The sequence below is a fragment of the Aythya fuligula genome, chromosome 3, assembly GCF_009819795.1.
Source record: "Aythya fuligula isolate bAytFul2 chromosome 3, bAytFul2.pri, whole genome shotgun sequence".
Lineage (NCBI taxonomy): Eukaryota > Metazoa > Chordata > Aves > Anseriformes > Anatidae > Aythya > Aythya fuligula.
In genome coordinates, this window is record NC_045561.1 from 5,627,148 (window position 1) to 5,639,835 (window position 12,688).

At 39.2% G+C, this 12,688-nt stretch overlaps 1 protein-coding gene across 2 annotated transcripts in view; it reads left to right on the forward strand.

Moving 5' to 3' along the window:
• The window catches only part of PLCB1 (phospholipase C beta 1), a 370,971-nt gene that overhangs the window by 272,968 nt on the left and 85,315 nt on the right, over positions 1 to 12,688 (forward strand). For both annotated transcript variants that reach the window (XM_032184566.1, XM_032184565.1), the window contains exons 15-18: positions 5,984 to 6,054; positions 6,693 to 6,789; positions 11,063 to 11,147; positions 12,217 to 12,341. In XM_032184566.1, the coding sequence (XP_032040457.1) occupies positions 5,984 to 6,054; positions 6,693 to 6,789; positions 11,063 to 11,147; positions 12,217 to 12,341 (378 nt within the window). The remainder of the gene's footprint in view (positions 1 to 5,983; positions 6,055 to 6,692; positions 6,790 to 11,062; positions 11,148 to 12,216; positions 12,342 to 12,688) is intronic.

Here is a 12,688-nt window from a genome sequence, read left to right on the forward strand (position 1 = left end):
TATATTTCTCACTAAAACACAAATGCTTAATTACAGCTGTGTTTTTCAAGCCATTTACATTGCTCTAGCAAGGTAAAGGTACACCAGTGTAGGTTTTACTCAGCAGGAAACAACACTAAGTGTCATTGCTCCAGGAGCCTGAGAAAGCTTGAGGCTGAGGAATCACGTATGGAGTGACCTAAAGATCAGTGATGTGTATTAACATTTATCTGTGCTGTTTAGGAAATAGAGCAAGCAGCCAACTCACTCACCCTTGTCTGCCTTTGTTGCATGCCTAAGCCCAACATCAAATATAAATGTTTTCTTTTTTTGTTGCTTCTGATATTTGCATATCATTTGGTATCCTTTTAGAGCCTTGCTACATTTAACCTGTTGCACAGAAGAACTGCAGTGGTTCTGCAATGTCTAAGATTTAGGGTAACTTGGGTAGAATATCTGTTTGTCAGGCAGGGCTTTGCAGTAGTTGGGAACATGTTGCAGAACTCTATGCAAAGTGCTCTAAAATGTTCTTCTGTTCCAGAGATGGAAAAAACAAAAACAACAACAACAAAAAGTTACAAATATTTGTTACCATCAGCAATTGTTAGGAATGTAGCCAATGGAAAGAATTGTATATCGTTTAATTTGTTCATTATCAGCGTAACTTTTAAAATCAGAAATGAATTTGAGAAGTTATTTTAATTTAATGCATATATACTATTAATGCCTATAGGATCTGCAGGGGACCAGTGTCGGTATTTTATGCAAAAATACAGTAAGATACATCCTTTACACTGAAGAGCTTAAAGCCTAACTAGAACAGGAAAAATGCAGAGAAAGAGATAATTAAGTATTTACTTTAAACCATGGTAGCAGATCAGCATCAGGACAAGCAACAAAATGTATGTATCCTGATTCCCAACCAAGTGTCTGTTCCCTGGACCAGAATTTCTTCTTCCTCTTAAGACTGAAATTTTGAATTGCTAAAAGCAGAAATATTTATGTCCTATTAGTGGAATGCTCACAGTGTAGATTGAAATCTCTGCTGGAATATAAGGTCATTGCCATTTGCCTTTTTTTTAATTTTTTTTCAGTTGCTTGTAGTTTTTTCTAAAGTCTGATTAATGGAGCTGAAAATTTTCATGCTGGCAGTTTGCCTCAAGCTGAACTAAAAAAAAAAAAATAAAAAATCATGCTGAATTTGTGGGTAACATTGTATATCCTATTAGAAACAAAGAAAGAAAGAGTTTTCAGCAATTGTGTTAATACATTTTTAAAAGGCCATGCTTTGGTGTAGGGCTTGGATTTCAAAAGAAGATTCATCCTGGTGTCAGGAATGATTTTAATACTGTTTTCATGATTTCCTTTAGACAAACACAAGCAACAGAAAAATACATGAGAATACGCCAACCTCCTCCGTTCCAAAAATTGAAATCAGTCCTGGGTTCCTAATCTTACTGTTTTGTTACCAGCATATAGTGAGAAACGAACAGCATACTGCATGACTTCTGCTTTATGTTTTTTTCTTTTTCCTCTTTCTGATCTTAATTGAGGATAACAGCTTTGTTGTACTTCAGGAACCCCTCCGTGCATTTTTATAGGAAAAGACTTGGGCTGTGAGTGATGACATCATGTGAATGATGAATCTGTGTCAATGATGAGGCAAGGCAGGGGAATAAGTCCCATAAAAGGGTGTGCAATTTTAAACATTAACTGTGAATATTATATCTGTATTGCCTGTGTAGCAATTTCTGTAAACTGTAGATTTTGAAGATGAATACAATTTAGAAAATGCTAGAACTGAGATGGCAAAATAATGTGGTCACTTGGTTCATCTGTGACTGCCAAAATATATTACTTGTAATCCTTGCCATTGTTTCTCCTTTAGAGCCTATGCCTCTTTTGGAGAATAAAAATTAGTCAATATTTTTTTGCTCTTTGTCAGTCAATTCTTGATCCCAGGTCTAGCATCTTCACCTCACAGTGAATTTCTGTAGGGATATTCATGCTGCATATAAACACTCAACAAACAACAGTGAATTTATCTGAACAATACCTGTGGGGAGTGAAATAGTATTAATCCAATTTAATCTGAGAACAACAGAGTTTGAGAGGGTTTAAGAACAGTTTGGGGGCAACTGACAAGGAACATCCGGGATTTGTTGTTAAAGACTGCACTGAATTTTTAAGTATTCAGAACACAGCTTCAGAGATTTCAGCTCCAGCTCCAGCTATGAGCACTGAGCATTTCTGTAAATCAGATGCCAGCTTTCTGTGAACATTTTTTAAAAATTATTTGGCATTTTATGACTGCTGTGGCAAGACCCAGAGTAGAGCCTGGTTCTACAGGGCAGTGCCCAGCAGTCATCAAGACTCACATCTTTGCACTGCCTCGTTCCTTAGAGGCATCTCAGTATTGGCAACTTGTAATGCACTGCAGACATCATGCTCTTCTATACCCAGTACCAATTTCTATACGCTGCATGAGGAGAATAATTCAATTAAAGACTTTCTAAAAGAAGCCTAATTCTTAACTTTTCTTAACATGAAGTGTTTAAATTCTCCAACCTTAATATAATCTTTACACTTAGCATGTTGGGCATAATATTCAAATAACTCTACTGTATTGTTTAGCACCTGTGAGAATTACCGCAGATCTGCAGGAGAAAGTTGTGCTGATGTAGCCTTCTTGAGATTTTAAATGATTTTTTTTCACAGCAGTGCAAAAAATATGGAGATCTGTACGTCAGTTGATAGCAGGCTTCTCTGTGTCTTACACTGCTTGAGGTCAGATTTAATTAAACCCAAATAAACCATTCTTGTGATATCTTTATAAAACATACCATGTGAAAGCTAGGTGATGGTGATATGGTAGCAATAATTAAAAAACAGTTCTGAAGCAATAGCTTTTCAGAATGGCTTGCCAGTTTTTTCATGGAACTGATGTAAAAACCAACTTCAGTAGGGTATAATATCTGTAAGTGTAAAAAACTTATATCCAACAGCTTGGGATAAAGAAGCAATGCTGGCAAAGCAGAAAAAGAATTTCTGAGATAACATTTGTGAGATTCTCATTTTGTTAAAGAAGAATCTTAGACCTGGTAGTTTTAGCACAACTAACGCAAACAAATAAGTGAGATTTTCAAAGAAGCCATTTACATATAGGTTACACTGCAGTTCTGCTGGGTGAGGCCATATGTTGCACCAAAATTAGGCCTGTACTGAAAGTAGCCAAAGCTCACTAACTGAAGAGTATTTAAATTTTGAAGCAAATTCTTAATCCCTCAGCTTTTGTCTCATACCTGGAAAGCAAGCTTTTGGAGCAAGAGGTCTCTGTTTTCCCTGTATTTGTGTAAGAGTACAGTGACATCCTGTCCTGTCCTGGGTTTGTAGTCCCATCTAAATGCAAATAATAATAGTATTGCCATTACAGCTAGTTGGCCCTCTTACACATGCTCCCACATGCACGCTGGCTTGGACCTGCAGCACAGCTGCATGTACAAACCATGTGCCTTTATGATATACCACATCTGTACATTCCCAGGAGGGCCGGGGGTGGTGGCATTGAGCTGATCCCACCAGCACTGTGGGAAGGTGAGCATGGGGGTATCCATAGCACAGACATCTCCTTGGTCTGGCCAAGGCTTGCTCTGATGTCATGTCCCAGCAGTGTAACAGCAAAAAGTTGGGGTCAGAGCACAGAATCATGCTGCTGAGTGAAAGGCGATGCAGATGTAGTCGTAGTCTCAAAACCTCTTAGGAGTTGTTATTCAGTGTTTGCAGTCCTGTTTATTATGTGTTCTGGATTTGCAGTCTGATGCAGGCCTTGAAAAGCACAGAATCATCTAGGTTGGAAGAGACCTCCAAGATCACCTAGTCCAACCTCTGACCTAATAAGTCCTCCGCTAAACCTAAGCTCTACATCTAAACGTCTTTTAAAGACCTCCAGGGATGGTGACTCCACCACTTCCCTGGGCAGCCTGTTCCAGTGCCTCACAACCCTTTCAGTGAAGAAGTTCTTCCTAACATCTAACCTAAAACTCCCCTGGCTCAACTTAAGCCCATTCCCCCTCGTCCTGTCACCAGGCACGTCGGAGAACAGGCCAACCCCCACCTCGCTACAGCCTCCCTTGAGGTACCCATAGAGAGCGATAAGGTCGCCCCTGAGCCTCCTCTTCTCCAGGCTGAACAAGCCCAGCTCCCTCAGCCGCTCCTCATAAGACTTGTTCTCCAGGCCCCTCACCAGCTTTGTTGCCCTTCTCTGGACATGTTCCAGCACCTCAATGTCCTTCCTGTAGTGAGGGGCCCAAATGAGATCTGATCTCCTTGGGAGTTTTCCTGTTAAATATTTTTAAATAAATGAATTGTGTGTTGCATACTTCCCTCCTTGGACACTTATAACAAGAGTAAGCTATCGTCCGCCTGGTACCTCAGCAGTGGAAGCTGGCTGAAGTCTACCCATGTCCCCCTTTTTGTAGACAATGAGAAGTGTTATTTTGCCTGTCTGGATAAATCTAGAGCTTCCCATCCCAAGACTGTCACTGCAAATCTTGCGAGAGCATGGCTGGCTCTTTGCAGCACATTGAAGTTCCCTGAGCCATCCCTTGAGCCTGTTGAGCAATCATGTTATTTTCTTCAATGAAATGTTCAGGAAGAAATGCGTTCATGAATAAAAGCATGACATTTCAACATCTGCATCTGGAAGGAAATGCAGCCTGGGTAGTCATCATTTGGTTGTGAAAGGCACACTCATTATTTTAATCATCTGTGCTGTACATGTTCAGAAAGGGCCCACTGGGCATGATTCAAGGCCTCTTGGAACAAAAAGGGGTTTCTAGATTCAGTGGGCTTTGGATTAGATGTTACATGGACAGAAGGAACTGAAAGTGAATTACCATTCTCTGAAGAGTTTGGGAATGCTGCACAGTGATTAGATTTTGGAGCTTCCAAAATAAAATTGCCACTGCTAAAGAGAGATGAAAGGTTTGTGGAATAAAGCCTTTAAGGACAGTTGTCAGTCTCAAAGTTGTGGATAGGTGACTGCAGTATAAGTTAAACCTGCTTTTTCAGAGTCTTCTAAGATGCACGGTGTTTACTTTTTGATAGCCAAACACAAAGGAGGAGTTACTAAAGAGAAAGACGGATTGATTTCTAGCGCAAGCATATCAAAGCATTGAGAGGGGAAGGATATTTAGTAACTAACAATAAAGAATCTGTGTCTTGCCCATTGGAATTTGTTAAGTACGCTGCAATTGGGAGCAAGGCTTAAAATGTTTTATTTGGTTCTATTTACTCCATCAGTACGTTTTCAGGGTAAGGATGAGCTTTACGCATCTTTGTCACATTATTTGATTTGCACTGCCCTCAGCTGGCACATTTGAGCTATGAGTCCAAGCACTAAGACACACCAAAGTAGTCTCAGTGAAGGGAATCGTGTGCTGATTCCCGCCAGCTATGCTACCTGAGAACATGCACTGCGATATCTTCAAAGCAGCTGCATTTCTCTGAGCAGCCCTTGTTACCACAGCATGTGAATCCCATCAATTTTCATGCATTTTTTTCACCCTGTGAGTTCTGTTATGTGGGTGCTTCCCAAGGGAAGTGGCAGCGTTCACCAAAGGTCCTGTAGGGATCCTGTGACATAGAAATTCCAAACCCCAGGGCTGTGACCCAAGCTTGGGAACATCTCTTTGGAGTGTTTTGTAGTACTACACATACACACTCTGCACACCACGATGCTCTTTTCTTAGTGCTGATACACGTGATTTCCAATACTAAGTGTCCAGCAGCTGCAAAGCAAGAGTTTTTGTTTAGTTAGGTGATAACGACCTAACAGTGATGAGGATGAGCATATCCTTCAAGACAGAGTTTGATTTGTGCTGCACAAAAAGCACATGCACAACATCTTCTAAGCAGTGCTACTTGCATATCTTTAACAAATTTGTCCCTTTTATTTATAGCTATTGCTTTAGCCAATAATTAACTTCTGCTTAAAACGTTTTAGGAGAAGCAGAGATTGAGAGCGATGATGATGATGACTATGATGATGATTGTAAAAAGTCGTCGATGGATGAAGTAAGAGCATGGATTTGTTTTATGGTGATGGGTCGATTCCACCAGTTCTGGGTTGGCTTGTGTTACCAGGAGTGGGACTGCCATCTAGTGGAGGAACGAGGGCAGCACACTAGGAATTACCAACTTTCTGATGCAGATTGTCATTCAGTTTGGAAGCACGATTGATTTTTTATTATTATTTATTATTTTTATTTTTATTTTTTAATTTAGAGAGGAATAAGACTTACCACCACAGCTGATATGTGTTAGAAAACTGCTAGTGGTATATTTATCATTTTTAGAGAAAAAAAAAGGATGTTGAAAATTTAGAGCTATATTTTTATTTGTCTTATAGTACTGGTAAACGTGCTTAGCACTGTGTGTGTAGCCCATGCCGTCTGCACGGGTAATACAGCCCTTTCCCTAGAAGCCACATATAAAGAATGAATACAACAGCAGTTTAATTAAACATTTAAATTTTATAGCATATTTTCTTCATTTGTACGTGAAGCTTCCAGTGTGAGGCATTGATTTCACTAAGCCAGGATTAGTGAAAGGTACCATGGATGACAGTAAACTGGGCTTTGGTGTTTGTGGCCCCTGATGGCCACCATGGAATTTAACAGACCAAAACTTCAGCCTTCCCTTCTCTGTCCTAGGGTACTGCTGGAAGTGAGGCTATGGCCACAGAAGAGATGTCTAACCTGGTGAACTACATTCAGCCTGTGAAGTTTGAGTCCTTTGAAGTATCAAAAAGTAAGTAAGCTAAGCATGAGTGGCATCTTATACTGAAAATTACCTAGCAAGTATTTGGAAGAAAGTTCTGGAGAAATAGTGACTTGGCTTCCTCTCAATTAGATTCATGGACAGAGGTGTTTCCTTGGTATCCAGCCAGATAAATCCATATTTATTTTGAAACCTGCATTAGTCTAAATATCAAGCTTCATCAACAGTAAACATGCTGACATTTCTAAAACATTTTAAAAAATGATTTACTTAGATTGTCTTTGTTTTCCATACCTGAAGAGTAACTTAAGGAGTTTGAGAAAAGTGGTCATAAATATTCTGTCTGATGGAGCAAGTGCTTCATGTTTTCCCTGTGCTACTTTTATATAACATTCAGTGTAAGCAGAGAGTGTGCCCTTCCGCAAATGCGAATTCACTCTTTTCTGCTTCTGTGTGTTGTACAGAAAAAGCCATAACTTCATCCCCCGTGGGCTTTTACAGAAGATGCCTTCCTAGGAATGCACTCTGTGGCATCCTCAGTAAACATTGCAGCATCTTTTCCTTTCTTGGTGCAGAACCCCCTACTGTTTGCCTGCCCTTTTTCACTTTGTTTTGACAGGTTGCAATATGCTCTTGGAGCTTTTTAGTTAAAGAAGCATATAGCATTTTAATTTATTATGGATTTGTGGAGGCCTTAGCAGAGGACAGGTAATTGGTGCATAAGTCCGTATCTGTACACAAGATTTTGCATTTACTCATCTTGAATAATAAACATATAAGAAGTTATGTGCCTGTTTGTATGTTTTTGTGTATTTATACAGGCATACACATAAGCATTCACAAAATCATGCAGAGAGCTGTGCTTGTTCCCTACTGTAGTGTCCCTTGTTCATAATCTCCATTAGCTCTAATGAGAGTTGCAAGTACACAGTGGGAAGGAGATATTCCTTCTGGAAAGGAAGCCATGTGAATCCTAGCAGGACAAGCTGATGCAGCTGTTGTAAAATTCTCTTGTGTAGATTTCTTCTGTTCACATGCCTGCGCCTTTCCGAGTTTTGTGTTTTCTGAAGAACTGCTCATGTCCACATTTTTAACCCTAAGTCTTCATGTGACCTTTGATCAATCATACTGTTTCTGAGAACTCATAATATTAAAGGACTAATATATCTGGTGCTTGTGTCAAAAAAAAAAAAAATCATTATGAGGCAAATGTTGCCAGCTGGTCAAAGCAGTGGCCACTATACCAAGACTTGTGGATTCTGGTCTTAGTCTTGGCCTGGAACCACTGATGAACCTTCATTAAATTCAGCAAGGATGAGCTGAATAAGGAAAGAAGATTAGTTTTTAATTTGATGCCTGTCCAGTTTTTCACAGATTGCATTTTCGTTCACCTGCCACCTTTCTACAAAGCGTAATGCTCTGCACTTGTCTTGCATAAACTTTCATCTTTCAGTGTTATAGCCTTTTTCTAATTCAGTATTTTCTAATTCATAATTCGATTTGAATTGTGATCCTGGCCTCCATGATGTTAACAACATCTCACTGCTGTCATTTGTACGTTGCAGAAGTACATTTTTTGGTCTCACATCGAGCTTGTTAACAGAAATACTGAATACAACTGGATCTGTAACAGTCCCCTGATTGCCCTCACTAGATAGGTTTCCCTCTCTGACAGCAAGTAATTGTAACTATTCCAAGGTATTATTTCAAGTTTTTCAGAGTTTTTAATGAGTTGTTTAGCCACTCTACAGTGACTTCCTCTTGATAAGACAGCACAGTGTAACATATCATGAGAGAGAAATGCCTCTCTGGGACGGTCTTTTCATCAAAGGACAGGTTTCTTAATCCTCTCCAGATACTACAAGGCAATAACTGCTCTTATTTAGGAGTTTGATTAAGCTGTGAACATCTAGTAACTGAGTCATTTAGTAACTACCAGTTCTTGTTTTCTGCAGATGCACTGCTTTAAGATAAAGCCAAGAGATACAGTAAACTACTACTACTACTAAAAAAAAAAAAAAAAAGAAAGTCTAGCACTTGTATTCTAAGTAGAACAAAAGAAATGCTCTTTTTCTTTCCTTGAGTATTTTTTTTCACACTTTATATAGCAGTCTTACATTGGTCAAATAACTGTGGAGGTAGAACACAACCAGTCTGTTTCCTCATAGGACACACTTTAAAGTAAGTAACTGCTGAAGCAATGAGATGAAGAAGTGGAACAGGACTGTCAAACAAAAAATAATTAATGTATTTCAGTGTCATTTCACGAGGTTTCATTTGATCTTTTTTATATAGGTTGCCATCAACTGAAATGTTTCTCTTGTGATACAAAGTGTTTATTAGGGGCTGCAAGAAAGCTTCCTTTCATAGCATGTTCCTGGGAATCAGTGATCATTCTTAAATGATTCGTAAGAAACTTCATGATTCAGTTTAAAAAAAAAAAAAAAAGCCAACATCAAAACATTCAGATGCATGAAAGCCTATTCAAAAACAAACTGATCTGTTATACAGGTGATAGCCTTATAGTCTACATTAGCACTGTATGTGTGCGTTGCTAGTGCTATCCCATTAGCAAGGGGAATCATCTCAGAGATGTTATAAGGAGCTGAGATGGGAAGTGAGCTGTCTGGAATTGAATCTAGAGAAAAAGAGAATATTGCTTGTTGGAAAGGAAAATGAGTGGTAGGAAAGCAGCCTTGAAGGAATGGCAGGAGTCTTTCACCTTTAGGAGACAACAGCTAGAAATAATGGAAGTAGCGTGTTGGTTGCTAATTAGAAATAGAGACTGCTGCAAAGTGTGAGTCCTGGTTCTCCTAGAGATAGAGAATAATTTCTGGAACAGCGTAGTCATCCTCTGACTCTTCAACATACAGCGAGAACAGTTGCAACCGTCTAGTTCACAGATCACAAGTTGGCAGTACATTTTCTTCTTGCATTGGCCCAAACAATCTAGCTCCTTACATCTTTGGAGCCATTGTTTCCTTTTTGGCTTCCTCTAAGGAAAATGCCCACCTGTTTCGATCCTGCTTCTCTCTGCAAGACGAGTGCTTTTGTTCAGTTTTATCAGGCTCCTGCAGCTTCGCAGTTTGACTTCAAGGAGCCAGCCAGGCTGGCCTCCTGGCCATCCTTGGATTACTGTCGCACAATTCCTTCAAATACTGGATGAGGGCAAGCTTTTTTCTCTGATTTACTGTTTGCTTTCAATAAAGCAGTTAGGCTAGAGAGTTCATGTTTCACTACATGCTCTGTTTACCTCATTTCTAGAGAGAGCAGTGCTGATACATTTAATGGATGTGATCTCTCAGTGCTGTAGTCCCTTGTAGGCAATCTATGGAGCTGATTGTGCTGAAATGGGAAGCTGTTATTTTACAGGAATCCTTATTTCCAGTATAAAAGTTTAATAGAAAAAATATTGAAGCTTGAAGGGTCTTGACTTAGGCTGTGCTACAGCATATCACATGGGTACATTGAAAGGCTGTGCAAACATCAGGCAAAGGAGAGTAACAAGGGATACGCAAATGAATGTTTAGTCCCACCTAATTATACACTTAGCAGGAGGTTTTTGCCACTGTCAGGTCAGAAACTCTGACCAAGTAAAGGAGTTTATTGGTGCTTCAGACAAGTCCAGGGTTAGGTCTGAAGGTTAGGCCTGAAGGCCTGCTGGGACATAGGATTGTACCATCTGACATGATTAGGTAGCACTGTTTCCATGACTGTTAGAGACAGATGTGAGTTTACTCTGATGTACTGAAAATAACAAGGCACTATAGGCACAGCTAGGATACTGCTTAGTTTAATCTGTTATGGACAGTAGTTATTTCAGCTTGAAATTGGCTCAAAGCCATTATGTCTGCCCACAAAAAATTTAGAGATCTGTCAATACCCTCTGTTCCCCACAAAAGCTGCCTTAATACTTCTATGTCTCACCTGTGAGCTTTGGACAATACCTCTCAAATATATGAACATGGTATTTTGCAAGCAAACACGAGAGATCTCTAACCTTGAGCTGACTTTCTGTTATCTGCAGCTGGTACAGTAAAAATCTCAGGCAATGCAAGTCCACTTAATTTGGGGCAGTGTTAGCGTGAGTTTGGATGGAACCCTTGATTGTGTACAGGGCGAGCTTGCCACTGTCAGGAAATGCCTGTGTGCATTAATCCTTTTAAGATTAAGGTGAAATGAGCTGGTGAACAGTAGATGAGATCAGGGGACTGAGACTAAACCAGTTGTTTGCAGCTCATGTATTGCATACAATTTCATGCTCTAATATGTCACTGTTTTTCTCCTCCCTTTAAAATTTCAGAACGCAACAAAAGTTTTGAAATGTCTTCCTTTGTGGAAACCAAAGGGCTTGAGCAACTTACGAAGTCTCCTGTGGAATTTGTGGAGTATCCTTGACTTTCAGAAAGATGCTTTTTAGTCTTTCTATATCTGAGATCCGTTACAGGTCTTTATTGAAATTTGAAGACAGAAGCTGGGAAAATAGGGAACCCAAATGAAATCTGTAAACTTGACTGTCTTCCTGGATGAATTAATTGGGCTGAGTTCTGATGAGCTAATTTAAAAGCTGGCATGAGTCCTTGTGCTGTGGGCTAGGACTAGAGGGAATAGGTACAAACTACATATTGAAGACCTGATAATTTGTATTCTCAATGTTAAATTTATCATCCTGTATGAAGTGGTTTGAGTTATGGTGAGCAAATTGTCAAAATGTGGCTGACTTGCTTTTTCCAAAGTCATACAAGAAAGTTTTCTTTCCCATCATAACTCCAGTTCCAGGTGCACTGATTTCTATTGCCACCCAAAATTTATTCCCTTGTAATATTTAAAGAAAAGGAGGAATCTGTTTAGACTTCATGATGCTTCTCAATGTGTCTCATCATGGTTGCAGTTAAGAAAAAAGTGATCAAGATAAAATAGTGTCTTGAAGAAGATTAATGAAAAGCAATTTCTACAGATAACCTGCAGCATGTTCTCATCTCTTAGATTTGTAGACTCAACTATAAGAAGTGCAAACTCATCACTTCTGTCTTTATGTAGAGGCCAATTCTCATTCCAGAAGAGCACTTACTTTTTAACTGAGAACTTCTCTCCCCACCAGAGGAAGATTTGCTGTCTATGGCGAATTAGCCTCTAAAAATGCAGTCTTAAGAAAAATTCCAAATTAGGAACCATAATGATAAATGGAATTTTACGAATGCTGTATTTTTAAGCATATGTCTGTGCTATTTCCTTGCTTATTCTGAGTGCTCTGTACATGAACAGCACTTTTAATTACCCCATATTTATCATATCTACAAAATTGTGGATCTCTGGAAGCATTATGGTTGCAGAAATCTAATACAGACCCCACTCCCATTCTGTAAAGATCATCTGCATTTAAATACTGCAAATGTGCAGCCTCTCTGCAAAGTCATTTTTGTCACATGTATTAAATCTTAACTACCCAACATCTAGATACAACAAAATGCAGCTAAGCCGTATTTACCCAAAGGGAACGCGTGTAGATTCTTCAAACTACATGCCGCAAGTCTTTTGGAATGCTGGCTGCCAAATGGTTGCTCTTAACTTCCAAACTGTAGGTAAGTTGTGCTCATCTCCTAATTTTGTACTTCTCTCGTAGAGTTTCTGACTGGTAAGTAAAAAAGGCTTTATGCATCAAAAGATGTCCAGTGATTGAATTATGATGCTGTTCATTAACATTTTAAACACAGTTTATTTTTTTAATTAGGAATATTGGTAATTGACAGAATATTGGTAATTAACAGGTAATTAACAGCTAGCATAATATGCAGACCTAGTGGTCTCCATAATGTCGTCATTTGTAAGTGGTTATCATTAAGCAGCATTTGAGAATGAGCAGTGATTTTTTTCATGTCTTGCTAAGTCTCAGTATATCAAGACATGAGGGACTTGACAGCAAATTCCA